The 25696-nt window shown below is 36.2% G+C and overlaps 1 protein-coding gene across 1 annotated transcript in view; it reads left to right on the plus strand.

Moving 5' to 3' along the window:
* PLG (plasminogen) overlaps positions 1 to 25696 on the plus strand; it is a 61337-nt gene that overhangs the window by 19178 nt on the left and 16463 nt on the right. The window contains exons 3-11 of the mRNA XM_031937529.1: positions 2161 to 2267; positions 4228 to 4342; positions 5888 to 6027; positions 6748 to 6868; positions 10030 to 10148; positions 16375 to 16537; positions 19195 to 19328; positions 21274 to 21433; positions 23934 to 24118. Coding sequence (XP_031793389.1) covers positions 2161 to 2267; positions 4228 to 4342; positions 5888 to 6027; positions 6748 to 6868; positions 10030 to 10148; positions 16375 to 16537; positions 19195 to 19328; positions 21274 to 21433; positions 23934 to 24118 — 1244 coding nt within the window. The remainder of the gene's footprint in view (positions 1 to 2160; positions 2268 to 4227; positions 4343 to 5887; positions 6028 to 6747; positions 6869 to 10029; positions 10149 to 16374; positions 16538 to 19194; positions 19329 to 21273; positions 21434 to 23933; positions 24119 to 25696) is intronic.

The following is a 25696-nucleotide window of genomic DNA, read 5'->3' on the forward strand; positions in this document are numbered from 1 at the left end:
TGATATATTCAGGGTAGTATAAAATTATTAGTGCACCATCTCTGCTGACTTACCTGTCAAAATTCCCATAATTGATACAATGAGTCAAATGGGATCATAGATCACAGATTCAGAGCTACAAAAGATTCTAGAAACTATCTAGTTTAACACTTATTTAGTGTATGGGGAAACTGAGATCTAGAGAGGTTAAGTATCATTTGAACTTGGCCCTCTGACTCCAAATGCAACACCTTTCCCACGGTGACACTACATCTTCATGGTGCTTTAGCAAAATTTAGGGAAATCCACATACTGAGTCTTTCTAACCCCAGGTCCAACTCTCTGGTCATTGGGTCACTTAGCTGTCTATCCTAGAAACCTGGCTGCTATTTTAGTGGATTTCTTTAAAGGGGGGACATTGTTAATGGCATTAGTGAAAGCACTTTACACCAGTATGTTTATAGAATCATGAAGTATTTCAAGTTCCTTGAGATTTGTCTGCTTTCTCATATATGTTTAGTAGTCTTTCTTCCTCATATCTAGTAGAAAACAGAGAAATGAGGACAACAGAGAGCCAGATGATGGAATGGCAAGTTTTTAGAATTTCCTTTGGTGTATCATTCCGTCTGGCAACAAGGTAGAGTGGTGGTTCTGTAATGGGCTGAGAATCAGGAAGATTACTCTTCTCAAGTTCAAGTCCAGCCTCAGGCAAGTGCCTGATTTTTAAAAAATCTCTAGCTGTGTGATCCTGGGCAAGCCACTTAATCCTTTTTGCCTCAGTTTCCTCATCTGTAAAAGGAATTGGAGAAGGAAATGGCAAACCACTCTAGTCTCTCTACCAAGAAAATCCAAACGGGGTCACAAAGAGTTCTTTACAACTGAAAAATCTGAAACAACAATAATAGATTTCATGGACATCCTTGCTTTGCTCCTTATAATATTAGAAAGGTGTCTAGTTTGCTCTTATTGTATAGATATTGATTCTTTATTTTGTATAGATAGTACTATAGAAGTTCAGGGGAGTAAGAGATCACAGAGAGATAGGGTAGTTGAGGGGAACCTCTGAAAGAGGTAGATTTTAAAGGGAGATAAGTGGATAGGTGAAAAGTCAATCCAGGCAGGGGAAAGAGCATGATCAAAGTTTTAGGGGTTGGAACAAGGAATTGAGGGGATTAAGGAATAGATTCATTTGATTGAAGCAGAAGATATGTACACACACACACACACACACATGTATAGATATAGATATATATCTACATATAGATATATATCTATATCTAGACACATGTATGTGTGAATACCTGGAGAAAAAGTTAGAAAAAATGATATGGAGAGTTTTTACTGCCCAGCAAAGGGTTTTTGATTTTTATTATGGAACTAATTTTTAATGACATGTACCATGGAAGACTGATCTGGCAATGATACCTTGGATAGATTGGAAAGGTGAGGTGAGAGAGACAGAGAATAATAAGAGAGATGAATAATTCAGAGGGAGTAATTAGCCATCTGTCTTTTCATTATGATGTTTAACCCATAAATATTAATCTGCAGTGATTTTAGATCAATGGGTATTATAAGCAAATAATTTGCAACCAAAAGATATAGAATATTAAGGAGGAGAAAGCTTATGAATAAATATTTCTTTATTTCCTAACATTCTGATTTTGATTCAAGTAAACAAACATTTAATACGAGTCCAGCTTTTTAAGACACTATACAAGGTGTTTGGATTTTAAAAGTAAAAATGAACTGTAGTATTCTAGGCCATGTTTACTTTTTACCTAAAATGTATATAGGACAAAAGACTCAAGAGTTCCCACGATTTATTGAAAATTATAAAGATTTTCAAATTTTATGTATCTTTATATGATTTTGCTTGTTAGTCAAGGTTCTCCATAGCCTATTTTTAAAATTTATCTCCTGCTATCCACAATATAATCTATATGTGTGCAAATATATGCACATATGTACAAACATGTATATGTGTATATAGATATATGCACATATATAATTATATAGAACATGTAACTATAATAGTATAGGTGTATATGTTTTAGTGCACACACATGCATTTCCTACATGTATGTGTGTGAATATACATATAGTCACATGTTTCAGACTTGTGAATAAATATTTATATTAATTAAGGGGGAGAAATCTCTCATCTGTTCATTTTTGCAGGTCCTTTGAATATTACAACAAAGAACAGAAGTGTATGATCTTGGCTGAAAACAGCAAGACTTCCTTGATTGTGAGGTGGAGAGATGTGGTTTTATTTGAAAAGAAAGGTATGCATGTCTTCTTGTTCATCTTCCTTCTTAAGAGGCAGCCATATACAACTTTTTAATGTTTTTTCTTTCCTAAAGAGATGAGGATAGATCAAATAGTGAGGGGTTACTTTGTTTTGGTAATAGAGTGACCAGAATGGTAAGTTCTTTCTGTGCTAGATAAAAGGATCTCTAACATTTGCACTGAGGGGAACTGACTGTACTTCTTTGGTTTCCAATTTCAGAATATGACTGAAGGGTTATTAAAATATCATTGGATACAAATGCCCTCTGCTAGTGTGTATATATCTATAGCTATTTCTATCAGTATTCTTGTCTTTGTTTTTCTATGCATGTATTTTCTATGCATATACACATATCTGTGTGTATATATATCTATATATATATATGTATGAATCTACCTATTACATGTATTGATGTATCTATATATATGTATATGTCTGTCAATCCATCCATCCATCCATCCATCCATCTATTTTACTAATCTATTTTAGATTAGGGGGATTTTAGTCCTTACTGAAAGTATTATAGTAAAATCGTTCTTATATTTTTTTTTCTGGCAACATATACCATTTTCCTCAGACTTTTAATTAAATTCCCTGTTATTGGTGTATTAAATTCTGAATTTTCACATTTTCATTTTCCACAGTTTGCATGTGTTCCTCAGAAACCTTTAATATATCATTATTATATGAAGTGACATTATCTCAGAAAAACAGATTCCTATAGGAGGAAAAAATACTTAACATTGTTTCAGTTAGAAGATACACAGTTGGTCCCACCAGAGTTTGGCTATACATAGGAAATGTTAGGTTTTGTTTTTGTTTTTGTTAAGGTGTTAATGAATGCTAAGCTTTAGAATAACTCTTGGGATAAAGCTAATCACAATGAGCAATGTCCTAGAAAAGGAAGGATGCCTGGGATTAGAAAACTCCATAGTGACAAAATAGGTGCTTTTTGTTGGTATTAAAGTAGATGAAGTATACCCTATTTGGTTTTACTTAAATTATATCTTGTTACAATAGGTGATTTCCTATTTTGGGGTTCCATGAAGCTTCATATAATATACTACAGAGGTCCCTACTTCAACCCTACTCTTTTTTCCCAATATGAAAAAACAGAGGTTTTTGCAGTATTTTTCCAGAAGAAGAGAAAAACAAGGGCAACACTGTATGGATACAACTTTTTTTTTTCCATATTGGAAAAAAGTTCAACTTTTCTTCTCTGTCTCTGATTGAAGGTACCCTTGCCCATGAAAAATTTGATCCTCCTTTTTTAAGGGCAAATACAACTTCACACTAAAATTTGTACCATCTGAATGGCACAATGGCACAATATTTGCTCACTGAGAATAGACAGAGGTCAGACTATTTCACTTCTCTGGACTTCAATTTTGCTTAAGTCCCTTTTAGCTTTGGATCTATGATCCCATAGGTTTCATTATGCATGGAATAGAGACAGTGTGAAGAATTCACCCTCCCAAATTCCAACATTTTGACATATTATTTAAGACAAAATGAATAATGTAAGATAGGTCCTGGGATTAGAGTTCAGAAGGTAGTTGCCTGGAAGGTGATCAAAAAGACCAAAAATACACAGAGACTTCCTTAGATACACGTACCAAAAGTGAGAATATGGTCTTTCCAATATTTTTTTTTTTTTGTTGTAGAACACTGAAACACTTCAACACATTTGTCCAGGATTTCCTCATGGAAAGAAATCACTGACAAATACACAAATACATGTAGTATAACATACTACAGTTATATGATTGAGTGATTCAGCTGATTACCACTGGAGATGGAAGAAATTCTTTTTCCAGGGGGTCTGGCAGTAGCAGTAATGCAGCAGCTATCTAAAATGTCATTTCTTTCTGCTGTTTGATAGATGTTAGTAGTGTATAATTAAGCAGGAAGCTCAGATTTGCCTGTTATGTAATAGATTAATGGGAATTTTTCAGAGTATCTTTCAGAATGCAAGACTAGAAACGGAAAAAACTATAGAGGAACTTTGTCTACAACTAAAAGTGGTATTACCTGCCAGAAATGGAGTGATACTAGGCCTCATGTACCCAAGTAAGTTTTTCCCCCCTATCACTGTTCACATGCTATATTCAGGATGATTCAGTTATGCCCTCAAACAAATCAAATATATTAATAGAAACTAGTAACTCGGAGCTCATTATAATTGATGATTATTGAATGAAACAAATATTTAGAATACAGTACCAAAGTGGGAGCTGGCAAAGTCAGCTCGTGACTCATTTAATAGGGATTAATTGGGTTTGGAGTCAGAAATACTTAAATTCAAATCTGACCTCAGATGCTTACTAGCCGTTCCAAAAGTAGCAATTCACTTAACCCCTGTTTATCTAATCCATTGGAGAAGGAAATGGCAAATACATGCTAATATCTACTACTACTACTACTGCTGCTGCTGCTACTACTACAGCTACTTCTACTCCTACTATTATTGCTACTACTGCTCCTCCTCCTACTACTATTATTGTTATTGCTGCTACTACTGGTACTGCTGCTACTGCTACTCCTGCTTCTGCTACTGCTATTACTATTAACTACTACTAACTACTATAGCTACTATTATTACTGCTACTGCTACTACTACTACTACTACTACTACTACTACTACTGCTGCTATTACTATTTCTACTGCTACTATTGCTACTGCTGCTACTACTACTACTACTACTACTACTACTACTACAAACTATTACAGGTATTACTGCTGCTACTACTGCTGCTACTGCTACTGCTGCTACTGTTACTGCTGCTGCTGCTACTACTAATAACTACTACAGTTATTACTGCTACTGCTATTACTACAGCTACTACTGCTACTGCTATTAGTGCTGCTATTACTTCTGCTACAACATGGAGATGAGACTTATACTTCCTGACTTAGGAGGGTTTAAGATGAAAATAGCCTGAGAAATTTAAAGCACAATATAAATAAGTTATTATTATTCTACAAATGTAGATTATTTTATTTTCTATGTATTTGAAATCCAAAATGTAAAATGTCTGCTGAGATTTGTCTCTTTATATGGTTTTAAAGAAATCTATTCATTATTTTAATATAGGGATGGGGTCCTGGAACTGGACATGCGATTATATTGGTATAATAATAGTAATGATACTGATGATAATAATCTTAGCATTTATATATCACCTACTATATGCCTACTCATTGTGCTAAGAGATTTATAAATATTACCTCATTTATCCTTACAACAATTCTGAGAAGCAGATAATATTATTATCCCCATTTTATTGTTGAAGAAATTGAGGCCAACAGGTACTATGCAAGTTGCCCAGGGCCACATATGTAGTAGGTCAAATTTAAATTCAGGTCTTCCTGAGTCCAGATCCAGCAACTCTATCCAATGACCCACCTAAAATAGTTCTAACAAAATAAGTCAGCATTTTCTCGATTGGTAGTCTTGGAATATTGTCAGGGACAGTTTGGTTAGATGACTTAATTAGCTACCATACAATCTACATATAGTAGCCTTGGGACTTGAACCCAGGTCATACCTATGCTATGGCTCTCTCCCAATTAACTATTGGTTTTCAATTAAAACATTTTTCCCCTTTCCACAGTTATTCACCAAGCAAATATCCAGATGAAGGACTGGAGAAAAACTACTGCAGAAATCCTGACAATGATGTTAAGGGACCTTGGTGCTACACCACAGATCCAAATACCAGATATGAATATTGCAATGTTCCTGAATGTGAAGGTTGACCTGTCTGTCCTTCTTTCCTTCGTTCCTTCTTTCCTTCCTTCCTTCCTTCCTTCCTTCCTTCCTTCCTTCCTTCCTTCCTTCCTTCCTTCCTTCCTTCCACTCTTTCCTTCTTTCTTTGATAAAACAAGGAACACAGACTGATGGATCTCAAAAAGATATTGGAAGTAGCTTCAGAGAGCCCATTGTTAAATTGTCAGTGCTAGAATTTACATCCTGTTAATTTACAAGGTTACAATTCAGTATTTGAGTTATTGTTTTATTGCTTTTTTAGACTTAAAGTGTTAATAATTCAGATTAAATTTAAAAGTATGTTGCTTATACCTTTCTTTTTCAGAAGAACCAGTTGTTAAATATTTACCCCTCTACTCTTGTATTCATTAAGAAATTTCTTGATTTGAGTTTGACTTTGAGAGGACCTAGAAACTAAAATACTCTATGCCCTTAGTTCTAACTTTGAAATATCTATAGTCAGAAAATTGGAGAGATTAGAATTGTATTAGGAAATCTTTGATCATTTATTAATCCCTCTTTGATGAAACGTCTAAAAAGTTGGTATAAAAAAGCAGCACCCAGCTATTTCTAATCCTCTAACTCTAATTTCTCAGCTGTATTTCTTCCTCCCCATTTCCTTCTCCCACCTACTATCCTCCTTTTGTCTTTGTTACCTTCATTCTTTATAATCTCTCTCTGGTTTCCATCTAACCATCTCACCAGATGAATGCATGCACTGCAGTGGTGAAAACTACCAAGGTATCATTTCAACAACAGAATCTGGAATCCAGTGTCAGGCTTGGGACTCCCAAGAACCACATTCTCACGAGTACCTTCCTTCCAAGTAAGTCATACCAGGAGAAAACAAAGATATCGAAATTAACTTACATAGATATTTCCTATTATTAATTTTCATTCATCCAAAAAGTGACTAGAAGATCTAAGATAAGAAGCCATTGCTGAGGAGCTTCAGATCTCAGAAAACTCATTTCTCTCTCTGCCATTATCGTGATGGTAATATAAAGGAAGAAGCCAGAACAAAACAGCTGAGAATTAAAATGGTACTATCTCCATCAGAGTAAACTATTCTTATCCTTGCATTCATTCCATTGACACTTACCACATGCTTTGTTCTCATCATCAAGTATAGGTGAATTAGACCCAAGATCCACTAGTCCCTTTTCCATTAGCTGGATAATTTTTTTTAACTGGACCATTTTAATAGCTTTCTTTAAAAAAAATTTCTAAAATTTAGAATGGGACTTGTTTTCTTTATCTTTTTCACCTGTCTACAATTCAGTTACATCCAAATAACATTTTTATGAGAAAAGCAATAGATAGCCTCTTATAAAATGGCAGAAAATTGAAGGGGCAAGTTAAACAAAGATCTTTCCATAAGCCATAGCTCTGGACAATCTTTTGATACGCTGCCAGAAGCAGTGGTGCAACCACCTGCAACTATCCAGCTCCTATCCAGATGCTGAGCAATCCAAAGGAATCTCTTGTGTTATGTTGTGTTCAACATAAGGGACCATCTGTGCTTGCTTTTGCTTCTGCATTCCCTGGGGTCCTATTTTTCCTACCCTGTGAACAGTTAGTAGGATAAAAGAATCGTTTATTAAAAGCCTGAGAATTCTCACTCTCTTCTCTAGTGTACCAACTCATTATATTTGTTCAGTGAATAGTGAGCCAAATTCAAAAAGTGTGCATTATGTGCTATATATGTGCTGTTTCCTGTATAATAAAGATTCTTGTTTGTCCTTTCTCAAAGAGAACCATGATATCGGGGAGGTGATGCCAGGACATGCAAGTGAATTGAATTTAAATGAGGAAGGGCTATGTAAAGTCACCTGCCTCACTCCCCTCCAGAAACATCTGGGTCCAGTGGCCAAATATAGATCGTTAGGACTCGAGATGGTGCTGGATGCAATGGAAGATATGAGTCTTGTTAAGCTAAAGTCTTTAACTGATGCAATGGCCAATCTGTGATTAAAGTTAGGCCAAAAAAAAAAAAAAATAAGACAAAGAATGATCTCTTTTACTTAGTCCAAAAAAAAAAAAAAATCAGCCTGGGAGAATACCCTCAGCATTTCTGGTCCAAACAGATACAATTGCTATTTACATTTACTATTTACATTTACATTTACAATACTCCAAACAATGAGAGCCAGAGTAATTTAGATTTAAGGCTTGGTCTTAGCCTGTAAACCCCAAGATATCTTGTGAGGTTTCAGCAGCCAAAATTTATATTACTTTGGGCAGAGCACCCACAAATGAGGATATGATAAACTATGGGGAGAGAGGGAAGGGAAGGGAAAAAAGCAAGGAAAGAAAAGAAAGTAATGAAGGTATTAAACATTTAGTCTACAACAGTCCCACATTTAACCCAAACCAGATTCAAATGTAATTGGGAAATATAAAATAAAATAAATAAAAACACAGTGGAAATAGATAACATCAATATGACTTTCTTTTTTTCCCCCTCAAAAGTGTTTATTTAATATGTGGTTTTCTAAATTAATCTGCAGCCCTTAGCAATCTGTCTCTATGTTTTAGTAGTCTTCCTTTCTTTTATACCCCTGGTATATACATGACATCTTGGATTTCCATCCTTGTGTCTTTGCTTAGATAGTCCTTCCAACTTTTAGAATTCCTATTTTCCTTCATTGCTCAACTTAAGCATTAAGGTTTTCCTGCCACCTTCCCCTCCCCAATACTTTTTCACTATTCCTTATGCATATTACTGTGGATTTTATATATTATATAGACCTAGAATTGCATGGTAAGTTGGCCTGAGGGTCTGGACAACTTGGTTTCAAGTCCAGAGTATGACATATTCTGGTTGTACAGCCAAGAGGAATTCTGTCAGTTAATCCTGAGTGCTCCAGGGAATGCTCTAAAATTGCACTAACCTGCATTGATAAAGAAAGCTTACTTACTCAGAATCTTTTATTCTATCTTCAACATCATTGACAACAACCTATTAAGTATTTAATATACATCAGGTACTGTGCTAAGTACTTAGGATATAGTGAAAGGCAAAAAATGGTCCCTACCTTCAGGAGCTCACAATTCTAATGGGGAAGCTGACATGTCAATAAATATATACATATATACACAATGAATACAGTAGTAAGTTCAGAGAGAAAGCATTGGTGAGTGGAGGAGATTAGGAAAGACCCTTTCGAAGAAGATGGCATTTGAGCTGAGTCCTCAAGGAAGCCAAGAGGCAGAAGTAAGAAGGGAGAACATTTCAAGTTTGGAAGACAGCCAGTGAAAAGGCAAAAAGTTTGGAGATGCCTTGTTGTATGTGAAGAATAGCAAGAAGGTTAGTGTTAAAACATGTAACAACAACAACAATAATAATAGGTAGTAGCATTTATATAGCACCTACTGTGCTCCAGATATTGTTTTAAGCTTTTTACAATTATTCTATTATTTGATCCTGACATGACATTGACACCTGACATGGGTATGAGAAGTAGGTGCTATTATTATTCCCATTTTATAGATGAAGAAACTTGTCAAATAGAGGTTAAGTGATTTGCCCAGGCTATATCTGAACTCAGCCGTTCCTGATTCCAAATCCTGGATACTACCTACTACAACAACTAGGTAGTATACATCATGTACCACTTAGCACCTAGAGGAGAGTAAATGTAAGAAGATGGGAAAAGCAGTAAGAAAGTTGGTTTGAAGGGCTTTAAAAGCCAAGGAACTTTATATTTGATCCTGGAGGTAAGAAGAAGCTATAGGAGTGTATTGAGTAGAAGGATACCATCATTAAACCTGAATTTTAGGAATATCATTTTGATAACTGAGTGGAGGATGGATTGGATTGGGGAAAGATTGGATGGAGGAAGACAATCAGAAGCAATCAGACTACTTTCAGTAGTCTAGGCATGAGGTGGTGAGGGTCTGAACCAAGATGGTTACTGTGTCAATGAAGAGAATTCTATGAAGAGATGTTGTGAATTAAATGTGATGAGTTCTTTTCTCTTTCAGATTTCCCAACAAGAATCTGAAGAAGAATTATTGCCGTAATCCAGATGGAGAGCCTCGACCATGGTGTTTTACCACAAATCCAAATAAGCGCTGGGATTTCTGCAACATCCCCCGCTGCTGTAAGCATTACCTGTTATAGCATTGTGCTATTCAAAGCCTCTGGATAAAGTTTTAAATTGGATAAAGGTGAAAATATCTGGCAGTGACAGTATCTGGTTGAAAGGTGATACTAGTGCCTGAAAGTTAGTATTGCTCTTTGTTCAGTCATTTATTTTTTTAGTCATGTCTGACTCTTTGTGTCTTCATTTGGGGTTTTCTTGGCAAAGATTTTGGAGTAGTTTTCTACTCCAGTTCATTTGACAGTTAAGAAAACCGAGGCAAACAGGCTTAAGTGACTTGCCCAGGATCATACAACTAATACGTATCTAAGGCTGGATTTGAAAAGGTTTTGCTTCTAGGCTCAGCACTCTAAACACTGTACCATCTATTGGCCTAAATAAGAACATCAGCTCATATTTCTCTTCCTAATCAGACCCACTTACTACTATGGAAGAGAAAATATGGTTCATGGCTCTGTATCTGGGATATTGAGTCCAGCAGTTTGCTCTTCTCTACTTAGGAGCAAAAATAAGTCTCATTTTTGATCCAGTTATTTACTTTCTCTCATTTTTAAAATGTTATTTTTAAAGAATTCTATCTAAATTGATTTTATTGATGCCCTTTGATTTTTATATCAGCCATTTCTGAATATATTCCTTGCTCTTCCACAAATCTTCTCTTGTAATAAAGAAAAATAGCTAAATAAACCCAACAAATACAATGACCATGCCTGTATTCCATACCCATAATCCACAAATTTTCAAAGTTTCAAGCATCCTAATCTCTTGTTGTTGGCTAAGATCAGTGATTATGATTATACCCTGATGGGGTTTGTCTATGAGTATTTTTTAGCATTATTCTAGTCATTGTTTTTCAGGTTCTGATGAATTTACTTTGCATCTGCTGTCTTCATGTTTCTCTTAATTCTTCATGTTCATATTCTTACATGCCAATAATATTCCATTACATTCCCTTACCACACTTGGTTCAGCCAAAACCCAACTTATGTGTAGTCACTTTGTCTCCTATTTTTTTGTTATCATAAAAGTATTTGCAATTATTTTGATATATGAAACCTAAAACAGAGCTCATCTTTAGATTTTTGTTGTTCAGTCATTTTAGTTGTGTCCAGCTTTTATCCCATTTGAAGTTTTCCTGGCAAAGATACTAGAATGATTTGCCATTTCCTTCTCCAGCTCATTTTACACTGAGGAAACTGAGGCAAAAAGCATTAAGTGACTTGCATATGAATGAGGTCATATTCAAACTCAGATCTTCTTCAATATCAGAATTCTCTGACATGTATAATCTGACATTTGCTTGAATACTTATAGCAAAGAGAATTTACTACTTCACAAATGAGCCCATTCTATTTTTTAAAATTATTTTTGTTTTTGTCTTTATGTTTGTTTTTTTAAAAATAAACAGAATAGAAAAAAGAAAAGCAGAAAAAGAAAATAAAGCAAAATGAAATGAAACAGAATAGAACATTGTCATATGCCCAGCAAAATGTCAGGGAGGATTCAAAATATATAACAATAAATTTCCACTTCAAGAAAGGATATATGATAGTAGAAAAATATATTCATGAATATCCATCTTTGCTTCCTTGTAGGTTATTCTTTTGTTTTCTGCTGTGTTTTTTTTTATTTTATTCTTTTTTCCCCTTTTCATTCCCCCCAACTCTCCCAAGCAGTTAATCACAGACATTTAATAACATACACACACACATATATATACATATGTACACACAAACATGCCCATTCTATAGCTATATATTTCAACCTGATACCCATTTCAATTATTAATCATTAAACAGCACTTCCTTATATTTCACTGAAATCCATCTCTTTGTATTTTTGATTTACTGGACCTAGTTCTGTCCCAAACTACACAGAATAAATCGAATTTCTCTTCTCAGTAACAGCTTTTCAGCTACTCAAAGATAAGTAGCCTGTTTCCCTTAAGTCTTCTCTTGTCTGTGTTAAGGCAGCTGTGATGGAACTCTGAAAAATGAGGGCTTTTGTATACTGGAAATAGTCTTCAGGCTGCAGGGTAGGAAATTGGCAATGGATATAGCTGCTGTCATGATCTTCCAAACTGAAAGGAGGCTGTTCTGTTCTGAAAGCTGAGAAAACCACAAGAAAGCCCATTTCCAGAGTCCTGAGATGGACTGACTACCCTTACACTAGGTTAAGATCTTCACTAGGAGGATGAAGCTGATAGGCCACATTTACTACTGCTACAGAATTTTGAAAAGCAAATGTTATATTTGGGAGTTTGGAATAAGACTGATTTCTGGGTAATAAAAAACACTATTGTAACATAGTCCCAGTCTTTTTTAGCCATGTATCCCTTTGTTAATTTCATTATAATCTTGTCCCTTTTCTATCAGCTTTTAGAGATGATGGAATTAATCTTGACCTACTAACAGGAGAACCAGTTTCATTGATGTTTAGGAATAAAATACAAAGCTGAGACATAAGCTTTCAAAAGAAATGTAGGTGAGGGTAAAATAAAAATCATTGCTAATATTGTTTAGTAGTTTTCAATCATGATAAGGTCATTTTCTTCTTCAGCTCATTTTATCGAGAAGGAAACTGAGATGAGTTCTAGGGTCACCCAATTAGTAAGTTTCTGAGCCTGGATTTGAACTCAAAAAAGAAGAATCTTCTTGATTCTAAACCCAGAATTCCATCCATTGCACTACTTAGCTGCCTAATCATAACGATGCTGTGGGATAATTATGTTCTTTGTTCCAGACATTCTACTTCTTTAATTGTAGTCTAAGAAGTTAACTTTTTGGATGGCTAAATCATCTTGTTGAATATTATGCTAAACTTGTAGTTAACCCTTTTTACATTATTAATTGCCTTTAACACATTATTTGCTCCAACCTGGACCTAAGAAATTCTTTTTTTTCCCTTTTCTTTCTTTCTTTTTCTTTTTTCTTTCTTTCTTTCTTTCTTTCTTTTTTTTGTTTTACTGAGGCAATTGGGATTAAATGAGTTGCCCAGAGTCCCACAGTTAGGAAGTGTCAAGTGTCTGAGGTCTGATTTGAACTCAGGTCCTTCTGACTTCAGGGCTGGTGCTCTATCCACTGTGCCACCTACCTGCCCGGATATCTTTTGTTTTTGTCACCTTCATTTCCAAACATAATTCTGATCCCACTCCTTTGAAATAAAGGCAAAACCAACCAATACAGCAAAAATTTCAGATAGTGCTTACAAAACTCCAAAACCAGACTACTAAATGTACTGAGAAACAAGAGAGGTACATCTCTTCTAGCTTTTCTCCGGGTCAAGCTTGGTCATTGCAATTCCAGTTAGTCAACAAATATGTAATAGGTACTTGCTGTGTGCCAAGCATTATGTAAAGCCCAGGGAATACAAATTAAGAACCAAAAAAAAAAATCCCTAACCTGATGGAATCATGAAAAGTTATGATAACATCTAAATAACTAAGGGGAGGGGGGAGGAGTAAAGGGAGACATTAGCACTTAAGAGAACCAGGGAAAACTTTTTGAAAAATAGGACGAAATTGAGCTAAATTTGAAAAAAAAAAAAAAAAAGAGAGAAAACCAAAAGATAGAGATCAAGGAACATTTTTGGATTGTAGGATAGTCAATATAAAAGCATGGAGACAATGGAATGTCATGCTCGATGAATAGCAAAAGGACATTATTGCCTTTTCTTCATATTTTGTTGTTGGGTCATTTTTCAGTTGTATTCAGTTATTCAACAAACCATTTGAGGTTTTCTTGGCAAAGATATTGGAACTGTTTTACATTTTCTTCTCAAGCTCATTTTACAAATTAGGAAACTGAGCATTAAGTGACTTACTCAGAGGATCACATGGCAAGTTAGTGTCTGAGGCTAGATTTGAACTCATGAAGATGAGTCTTTCTGGTTCCAAGCCAGATAGAGCTTTATCCACTGCACCACCCTTTTGTCTGATATACCAGGCTAGTAATATCCTAGTGACTATGTCCTTCTTTTCAAAGTACATACAAAGTGTTTAATGATTGATTCTAGAATTTTGCAAGGGATTGACATCAAGTTCATAGGTCTAGTTTCCAGAACCTACCTCCCCTGTTTTGAACATGGGAGTGATATATCCTCTTCCTGAGTCATCTGCCACATCTCTTCTCCAAAGGGATTCCAGATTCATGATCACATCTACCAGTTAATTCCTGTACTCTCTGATGTAATTCTTTTGGATTAGGTGTATTCTTTTTATCTTCCCATCTATTTCTTTCTCCCTTAACCATATTTGCTCTACCTTTTTCTAGTTTGAAAGCCATTCTCCTTGATAGAGAAGATGAAAGCAATATAGGAGGTACCTCATTTGGCTTTCTTTCTGGTGTCAACATTTCATTAACAACTCCAAAGTAGTGGGTATATACCTTTCTTGTTCTGCTTTTTTTGGTTTGAAAATACAAAACAAAACAAGACAAGAAACCCAACCCTGTTTGTTCACTTTAGAATTTTTCTTTTAATTTAAATTTCCCCTTTAATGCACTCTCCCATCCAGCCAAACTGGCTCTACTTCACACAATATACTGTCTCTTTTCTCCATGTCTTTGAACAAAGTGTCCTCAATGTCTGGGGAGTATTCCTTCTTCTTCTCTGTCTCTTAGGATACCTAAAAGCTACCTTCAATGCTTAGCTTAATTGGCATCTTTTTCATGAAGTTTTCTCTTATTTCCCAGCTGTGGATGCCTTCCCTCTAACCTTGATTTTATTATGTATTATGTATACATTTTGCATTTCTTTATATGTGTACATGTTGTTTCTCTCAATACAATATAAATACTTGGGACAGGATGGTTTCATTTCTCTCTTATATAATGAGAGAAAGTACCCAGCAATTAAACCCAGTATTTGGCATACAGTAGGTGCTTATTATAAGGTGGCTAGGTGGTACAGTGGCTGGAATGCCAAGCCTAAAGTCAGCAAGACTCATCTTACCTAGTTCAAATCTAGTTCTAGAGAATTATTAATTGTGTAGTGCCAAATCTAGTCTCAGACACTAATTGGGTAAGTCACTTAACCCTGTTTGCCTCAGTTACCTTATCTGTAAAATGAGCTGAGAAGGAAATAGAAGACCATTCCAGTATCTTTACCAAGAAAACCTCAAGTGGGTTTGCAAGGTCATGAAGAATCAGACAACTGAACAACAATAGCAATCTTAAACAGTGTGTGTTGATTGATTTTTGATTGATTCAAATCTCAGCTCATTTGGGGTCATTAACTTTAGTACACTATCATATAAATCCATTACATGTTCGGGACTTTTTCTTTCATTTTTTTTTGTACATATCCTATCTGAGAGATTTTGGGTAGCCAGAAAGCCATAAAAGCCCTTCTCTTTTAAAGAATTTCTGGCTATGGGACTGTATTTATCAATTCTCTACTTGTGTTAAGGTTGTAACAACATTTTTTATTAACCACCCATACTATGTGCATTGATTTTTTTATGAATTACTGGGATCCACAAATCAATCAGTTAACAAGCACTTAAATATCTGTTATGTGCTAGGTATTTATGCTACATGTAAGCTTCTTTAGGACAAGGACTGCATTTTGCCTCTTGTTGCATTCTGAGTACTTAGCACAGTGCTTGGTATATACTAGGCATCTAATAATTCTTTATTAATCATTTTATTGCTTGGGAATTTTATTCTGAGACAAATATACATAGGATCATAAATTTAGAGCTAGATGATACTACAGAAGTCATTCAGCCTAATTTCATTTTACAGATTAGGAAACCCCAGAGAGATTATGCAACTGGCCACCATATTTCCAAGGCCAGCTCTCTATGTCTTCTGCCATTCTCATATTATCTTGCAATAGTAAAAGAATTGTATCTATGACAAGGAAGGCTGAAGTTTTGATTTGCTTTATGCAGAGATAGATCTCTGGGCCTTGAGTCAAAATGACCTGAGTTCAAATCCAGTTTCAGACACTTATTAGCTGTGTGGTCCTGCTTTTTGCCTCAGTGTTCCCAGACACACAAGGAGGTAGAGAGCATCCAGAAATGTCTCCTCTTCAACTATCTCAGAACAAAAACAGGTGAGGGAAATACAAGCCTCATCAAGTCTTGTGGAAAATGTAAAAACAACATCTAAATGCCAAGTCTCATAGGAAACAGAGCCAGAAGGGGAACTTAGGCCAGTTTTTTCTTCTTTAATGTTTTTCTATGCTTTCAAAAAGCACAACGTATTTTTTTTCTCTCTTTAAGCTACACCTCCACCACCTTCTGGTCCAATGCTTCAGTGCTTAAAGGGACGAGGCGAAAATTACAGAGGCACCATTGCCGTCACTAAGTCTGGGCTTACTTGTCAACACTGGAACAGCCAGACACCTCATAAGCATAACCGAACCCCAGACAACTTTCCCTGCAAGTAAGTCCCCAGTTGATGGCCAATGAGTAGAATATACTTCCGTGTGTGTGTATGTGTGTGTATGTATATGTGTGTATACATACATATATATTTATATATACATGCAAACGTATATACACATATATATTTATATATACATGCAAACATATATATATATCGAAAGTTGAAGGATTTGACTAAGATCACATAGATAGCATGGGGTAAAGTTGGTTTGGTCCCCAAATCTAGCCCTCAGTATTCAGGATTGAAGACTTTAGGCATCAGAGAAGAATTGCAAATGGCTGAGACTTGTGTAAGGAAAGTGGAAGGCTATAGTAACTTGTGTAGAAGACCAGACCTTCCTTTCTCTCTCTACCTCCATACTCCTCCTCCACCAGATCCTTCTAAAATTAATCCCTAAAAGACTCGTTAGAGTTATTGACTTAGATTAGAAAGGCCACCTAGTCCAATTCCCCTATTTTACAGATAAATTGAAGCCAGGTGATTTCACTCAGGATCACAAATTGAAGTCAATGACCAAATTTGAATACAGGTCTTCTAGCTCCAAATTCCGCATTATAATGCTTTGACTTTCCTAAATTTATAGATCTTTGAGGCACAAGGGAAAACTCAGTTCACAAATCATATTCTTGAACTGTTTTTTCTAAAACAAACAACTTCTGGGACTTAACACTGGACTCATATCAAGTAGCAGCTTGGCCAATTGGAAAGTCAAGGAGGACCTGGATTCAGTTCTTGATTCTGACATATTTTGGCTGTGTTACTATGGTCAAGTCAATTAACTTCTTAATGTCTTAGGCCACTCTGTAAGACTATAAGTTGCAGAACATTTGCTTATCAACTTTGGTAAAGGAAATTTTCTCATAGAGAATTCCCTATAGCAATTCAATTACAGATTTAAACAAAAAAAGTCAGTTATAATTGTTAGTAGTAATACTAGTAGTAGTAAGAGGAAGAGGAGGAGGAATAACAGTAGTGTTAGTCATAATTGTAATACTTGTAGAAAGAGTAGTAGGTAATAGGAGTAGATAGTAATAGTAATAGAAGGTAATAGTGATAGTACTGGTAATAGTAAGTAGTAGTAATCATAGATGGTAGTAGCAAGTAGTAAAAATAATATGTGGTAGTGACAGTATTAGTAGTAGGAGTAATGGTAGTAGGAATAGCAGGTGGTAGTAGATAATAGTAGTGGTAATAGGTAGTAGCTGTGGTACTGATGGTGATAATAGTAGTAGTAGGTAATTCTTCTTGTTTGTCCTTCTCAAAAATGGTGACATCAGTGAGGGGATATCATGATACACAATTGGATTTAAGTGAGGGAAAGGCTGTGCAAAGTCTCATTTTCTCCAGCTTCCCTTTCTCCTTCAGAGCCACTTGGGTTCAGTGGCTAAATATAGATCAGAATGATTAAAGATGGCCCTGTATACAGTGAGAGAGCTTGGCCTTTAAACCAAGGTCTTTAACAAGTCTCGATTTGATTAGGGGCAACTGCCCATTCATGGATTAAGTCTAGGTAAGAAGGAAATGAGGCAAAGAATGGCCTTTTTTTACCTAGTCAAAAACATTTAATCTGGAAGGGGAAGATCCTTAAGAGAAACAACTATTATTAGCATTCACTCCGAGTCAATCAGGGTCCAGACAGACAATGACCGAGTGGGGCTTGGCCTGGGATCCTTTGTTGGTCAATCTAGGAGAACCAGAGGGATTTAAATTTAAAACATGATCTTCAAGAAAAAAAATCTAGCCTGGGATAGCCCAGGATATCTTGCAAGTTTTCAGCAATCAAAATTTGTATTACTTTATGCAGAACTCTCACAAAAAGGGAAAGAAAAGAAGGAAGGAAAGAATAATAGAGAAAGAAAGAAAGAAAGAAAGAAAGAAAGAAAGAAAGAAAGAAAGAAAGAAAGAAAGAAAGAAAGAAAGAAAGAAAGAAAGAAAGAAAGAAAGAAAGAAAGAAAGAAAGAAATGTGTTCAATAATTCTCATGAAGTCCAAATGCACTTTTCATTCTCACACCCAAAAGAGAAAGCTGTAATTATATGTGAGTCCATTCCACTAAAGCGTTACCTCTGGCATTTGTTCGACACTGTGTATCTGAAGTTTTACTCTTCTGCTCAAGAAACTTCAGTAGCTCCCTATTGGCTCATTGAGTAAAATACAAACTCCTCTGTTAGGCATTTAACTTACTTTTCAAAACGGATTACAAATTCACATTCTATCCTCTACTTGCTGTTGCCTATATAGTATAGTCTCTCTCCTATCTCTGAGCTTTTGCATAAGTTATTCCTTATGCCAGATATTCTTCTCTTTCATTTCATTCAGCCTCTAGGAATCTCTACCTCCCTTCAGAGCTCAGTTAGCTCAAGGCTACCACCAGAAAAAGCCTTTTATGATTCATCTGTTAGTGCTCTAAACCCTTGGTGCATACATATTCCTTCTTCCATCAGAGAATTAGCAGAGGTCAGAGCCTATATTATTTTCACTTAAAGATTCCCAGTGTTGAGCACCCAGGAAACATCTAATAAATGATGACTGAGTTCCTTGTGTCATTGCGACATTTACCCTTTGTGTCATGTATAAGTCAATCTTTTCACTGTAATTGCATTTTCTCAATTCTATTGATTCCAATTCAATTAACTTTCAATAAATTCTTTCCAGGGGTTTGGATGAAAACTATTGCCGTAATCCTGATGGGGAGTTGGCACCCTGGTGCTACACCACCAGTGAAGAGCGGTGGGAATTCTGCGACATACCTTCCTGCAGCGCCTCCCCTCCACAGACAGAAACAGTGGGTAAGGGAGGTTTCTATGAATGACATGAGTGATGGACCCAAAAGGAATCATGGAACTCTCCTACTTCCAGTACTCTCATACTTTTGCTTTACAAAGATCTAATTATCAGGGAATGGATTATTTGGCCAATAATTGTATTTTCAGAGCTATATGTGTGTGTTGGGTATGTGTGTATGGAAACCCTATCACTTGCACAGAACATCCTATTTATTCATTCAGTATGGTAAGGATGTGTAAACAGTAGTGGAAAGAACATGGTACTTAGAGTCAGGAGACCTGGGTTTAAATCTTATCTCTGATTCTTACAAGTTGTATCTTCATAGACAATTCACTTAAATCTCTTGAGGATCAGTCTCCTACTCTGATAAATGAGAACAATAATATTTATACCATCTATTTCACAGGCTTATAGTGAAAAAATTGAATGCTGTCTCTCCTTCCTCACTCCTGCTCTAACATACATATCAGTAATCCCTCAAATACTCTAACTTCCCAGTTCTTCAATTTACTCATTTTTATGACCTATTCCTCCACCCCATTTTGTGTACACACAGAGATGATCATATCCTTCTTTTTGTTATCACCCACATGATCTTGAACTCTGAAATTCAATGATCTGATCATAATTTTATCATTCCTTCTTTCCTTCTGATTAACCCTGTTCTTTCTTTTCACTGTGCTCTTCAAACCTCCTGCCCCTCAGTTCTTTCTCAGCCCATCATTACTGCATTAGATACACTCTCTTCCCTTCTTAATCCTCACCCTTCCAAATCAGCTCAACTCTCCTACCCTTTGTTCTGGAGTCCTTTGCCCACTTGGCCTATTACTGACATCCCCTGCTGAATTCCAACCTTAGGTTGTTCCCACATGCATTACCATTGCCCTTCTTCTCATGTTGTTGAATAGAATTGGAGAAAGTCACAAAACTATGCTGTCTTGGAGCTCTACAAATTTAGGTTACCTAATCTCAACTAGACCATCATGGTAGAAGTAGTGATAGTGAGCCCCAAAGGTTAGCCTAGCAGTTGTAGAATAGAATTATAGATCACTGGGATTGAGGTGGTTGAAGAATTTAAGTCAGTTTAAGTTTAAGCTAGAAGAGAGGTGTTTCACATGATTATCTCAGAGCTTGGAGGTGATAGCAGGGGAACTACAAGCCAGGTGCCAGGGTCACTGAAGAAGGGAGTTCAGTATTCAAGAGTTTGGTAGATAAAAGAAATGTGGATGGTGGGGAGAGAGAGTAAGAGATCTGGGAGAGGTTGTTGAGTAATGACAATGAAATAAATAAATGAAAGGCAGTTGAGAGAAAGGAGTATATTTATATCTCTTCCCTGCCCTTGGGATCAAGGAGAATGGGAGGAAAAATGGCCTTTTTTTTTTTTTTAAAAGCATTGCTAAGAATGTAGCATCCACTGACAGAAATCAAGTTTCAGTTACTTTGAAGAGACAAAAGGAATGCTTTTAGTTAGAGTGGAAGGATATAGAGGAGTTTGTTTATTCAAGAATAGGGTGTTTTATTTTTTCCCCTAAAGGTCATTGTGGAAGAGGCTAATCAAAGGTAGAATGAGCTAGTAAAGGGAAGAATAGGCCCAGGGAAGGTAAGGGTTGAATTGGATGGGGATGAGAATACTGAAACTTTGCTTCTTGTCCTAGTGCCTCACACATTGTTCTACACATAGTTTATGCTTATTAAATGCTTGTTAAATTGTAGGATGAACTTAAATGAATGAGAGTTAGGCCAAAGGTAAAAGTTAGAAGGAAGAGGGCACAATCTCAAGGGGGCAACATTGGAAATTAGCAAGAGCTTATTAAATTCATTAGGAAGAAGATCCCAATCAGCCCACTGGTTATTCCTGTCATAATTTGAATCACCAGCTCTTCTGATGCATTTGATGTCTATGAAATAACCAGTGTTTTTGTTTAATTTCTTTTATTTCTACTTCAGTACCCACTGTGCAAAGCCCTGTGATCCAAGAATGCTACACAGGCAATGGACAAAGTTACCGTGGGACATCATCCACCACAATCTCAGGAAAGAAGTGCCAGCCCTGGTCTTCTATGATTCCACACCGACATGAGAAGACTCCAGATAATTTCCCCAATGCGTATGTCCACATCATTCATCGGCTAAGAATTTGACCCAGTGTATCTATTAGAAAATCTCATAAGGGAAACAGGACATTCAGATGTCCTTCAGAACTGTGCTTTAGCAGGCTCTCCACTAATGAATTTTGTCCTTAATGAATTCTAAAATGTTCCTGATTCTGAGAATAGGAGAGAGGAGAGCTTTGAAAAGCTTGATATAACCAGTTCTGAAGTGGAATGAAAGTGAAATTTAATGGAAAACTCAGAGGGGCACAACATAGATCTTTGGGAAGATTCCAATTTAATGTCAGTTAAAGACTTTAGAATAACCCCATTGTTGATTGTATCATCTAATAAGAAATGCAATCTTCACATCATTAACTTGGTTGCCTCCAAAAAAGTGCCTCAAAAATACAATGAGAATTGTCAAAACCACTAATGAACCTAAGTTTCAAGACCTGTGAATGTGGGTATATAAATATATTTTACGTGTGTTAGTAAATGCATTGAAAATAGAATACTTCAGAGAAGGGTGGTTGCCATGGTGACATAGTGTGTCATATGAGAACTAAAAGAAGGAATTAGGAATATTTAGCATAAAGAAGAAGAGGTATTGGGGGCATTATGATAGCTGAGTCCAAGTATTTGAAGGGCTCTTACACAAACCAGCTTTAAAAGACAAAAAGGACAGAACTAGAGGTATTGGGTAAAGATTGCTAAGGGGCATATTTCAGTCTGATATAAGGAAAAATTTATCCCCAAAGTGTAATAGTATGTATGCCTTAGGAGGTAGTGGATTCTTTTTGCTATAAGTAGAGAATGGATAGTCACTTGATTTGGACATTCTAAAGGTGATTCTTCTTCAGGTATAGGTTGGGTTGGATGGCCTCCAGGACCCATTATGATCCTGCCATTATGAGATGGTGAATTTGTATTATTCACAGTACTATTTTGTGAAAAATCAGGCCATGAACCAGAACTGGGAGAGCCAAGGCAGACAGGCAGGTTAAAAGGAAGGCATAGAAAGAGGAAGGCAAGATGAGGCAGTGGGTCAAAGCTGGGCAAATAGAGAGAAGAAAAAGAACTGATGTTCTCTGCTTTGGAGAGGAGGCCTTTGAAAGGTTTCTTGCTCTTGCAAGATCTAATAGCTTATTCTCTAGTGTGTAGGAGGTTAGCTCCTGTCGGTCAACGGCTGTTCCAGTGCAACAATTTGTCACGGCTATCAGATCCCTTGTCCCTCCCTCCCCACGATACATACCACACACACATATACACACACACGCTCACTTATTCACTCACCAGATAAACATTCTGGAAGCCACAAACAGTAGTAGAAAAAATATGAAAGCATGGATTGTTACTAAAGGTTAGTTTTTGTTGACATGCAGTATCTGCTGCAACTGCAGGAGATTACTCCATAGCACAACTTTTCTTAATAAGTGGCAGACCATGAGTCAGAACTCATGAGTCAATTCCTATTTCAGAGATTTGTGATTTTGTCATCCTGGGGACTCCACTCACATAGATAACAATGCCTTTTGTGCACTTGGTAGATTGGTCATTGGGAGCTGATGGGACCACTACGGCAATAATAATAACAAAATTGCATTTACAAAGCCTTAAGGTTTGCAATTATTTTATGTATTAGTTCATTTGGTCCTTAGCACAGCCTCTGGGAGGTAGGTGTAAATTATTATCCCTGTTTTATATATGAGGAAACTTAGTTGACAGAGTTTGCAAGATGTGTTGCCCAAGATCACACAGCTAAGTATCTGAGGCAAGATTTAGGAATTCCTGACTCTAGGTCTAATGTTCACCTCAAGATATGACCTAGCTGGCTCACCTTTTTGTGGCCTACCTGGTAATGAGCCTCTCTGAACTTATCGAGGATGTCAGACAAACAGGGCGTTACCAAATCTGGCCCTGAAACTTTTCCAGGTGATTAAGACGTGACAAAACTCATGGTCTTCCTGTAAAGCCCTCAGGAACCCAGGGACACCTTAACACCCAGATAAAGCTGGTAGGACTTGACCTACAGGGCATGAGTCATATCATGTTTTATTAAAATTATCTCATTAAGGAATACCATGAAGATCCATAGATTTATGGTTTTTGCAAATAAATCTATAAGCACTCTCTGTCTTACGTATATACAACTTAAAAATATGCCTCTTGCATAGAGATGACTGGGCCCCTTGAGAGAAGGCTGGCTTTGGAGTCTTGAAAACTCAGAAATGTTTTCTTCAACTACTATGACTAAATCAAATTTAAACGCATTTAATTAATACCTATTACTACCATGCATTTATACTAAAGTTTAGACTTACAAAGACAAAAGGAAATAGTCTTGGCCCTCAAATACTTCTTGCTGAGCTATAGTGCTGTCTTGTATCTTTGATATAAAGATTTCACAATTTATAAATAGGTACCTCTCTAGGAAAATTCTAACTGAATAAATGTTCCTATGTGACTAAATATTCTTTTGTTATTATTAATAAAAACTGTTTTTTGTTCTTATAGTGATTTGATACACAATTACTGCAGAAATCCAGATGGAGATAAAAGTCCTTGGTGTTATACCATGGATCCCAGAGTCAGATGGGAATTCTGTAATCTGGAGAAATGTTCAGAAACAGAAGGAAATCTCCCAGACTCCATAACTACAAAACTTCCTGGTGTAGATGTAACTTCCCCCACAGAATCAGGTAATTGCTTCTTTAGAGGCCTGTATGTTTTGACATGGGGAAGGAAAAAGAGAGACAAATCTTTATAGGTAGAGAGGTCAAGAATGGGGAAACTTATTAAAGTTAGCAATATATATATGTGTGTGTGTGTGTGTGTGTGTGTACACATCAGAGGTAGAAAATAGGGTGGAACTTTGGCATTGAACATGAGAAAGGAAAATGGTTAATAATTTTAGGGATGGTGAGTCAGAAAATACTATTCTAGGTTTTACCTTCATTATATATCTATTTTCTTCCCCAGTCCCAAATCAAAAAGCCATACATTAATAGGTATGATTGGTTGTACACAATGTGCCGAGGGAATAGCTGTGGCTCTAAACAGGTTGAAATAGGGTTAATTCAAAGAACAGATAATATCAGAAGGAAATTAGAAATGACACCTATTTAATCTCTGAACAAGAACCAAAACTCAATTCTTCTATGTATACATGTTTTTATGTACACACACATATATATACTTATTTGCAGCTGTCATTTATCATCAATTGACCATGGGCAAATTATATCCCCTTTTAGGATCTTAGTTTTGGCACCTGGAGTAGATTCAGTAATAATAATGATAATAAATCGCCAATATGTGCCATCTAACTGCCCCTTTCAGAGGGTCTCTCCTAGTTTCTTCCAGTTCTAAATTTATGATCGAAGTTGTTTTCACCTCTCAAATTGCATGATCCTATGCTTTTGTGAGAGGTAGTGGGATATATTGAAAAAAGTGCTGAAACTGAAACCACAAACTGAGTTCAATTTTTCTCTCAGCCATTTGGTAATCTAATGACCCTCAAAAAGTCTCTTAACTTCTGAGTTGCCCTGTTTTGTATCCTGGGCTATTTCCAGTGGTCCTGATCTTTATCTAGCCACTGGCTCCAAATGACTCCAGAGGAGAAATTGAGACTGGTGATTTTGCACAACACTCCCTCCCTTAAGTCCAATTTATTTTCAAGCCATGGCATCCCAGCCTAATAACATGATCCTCTCAAGAATGAAGGAGAAACAACAACGAAGCAATATAAATGTGAATTATTGCTATTGTTGTATTCTCTGTATTCATATATAGAAGGCATCCTTTCTGAGTCTTACTTAAATTGGTACCCAGTGGTAATTGGGAAGGAAATAATAGAAGTTGGGGAAAGTAATTAGAATCTTAAGAACCATTCACAACCACCCTAAACAGTAGTTTGATTGAATATTGCTGAGTTAAAATATCAATGTACCTTGGAAGAACCCTTATTAGCAATCTTAATATGAAAGCACATGACCTTGGAACGAGCACAATAAACAAAACATTGAGCTGCACAAATTTTGTAAAAATTCAGGATTTGTTAAGTTCTTGTAACTGAACCCAGAGAAACAAAGAATTCAATTCAATTCAAAGTTAATTCGATTATAATTAGTCCTGGAGAAAGGGTTTGTCGCAGCTACCCACAGAATCACAGAATTTAAGAGTTGGAAAGGACCTCAGAGGCGGGCCATGGAATCCAACTCATACATGAAGGAATCCCATTATAATACTACCCAAGTAGTAAACCAGCCTTTGCTTAA

The sequence above is a fragment of the Sarcophilus harrisii genome, chromosome 4, assembly GCF_902635505.1.
Source record: "Sarcophilus harrisii chromosome 4, mSarHar1.11, whole genome shotgun sequence".
Taxonomy (NCBI): Eukaryota; Metazoa; Chordata; class Mammalia; order Dasyuromorphia; family Dasyuridae; genus Sarcophilus; species Sarcophilus harrisii.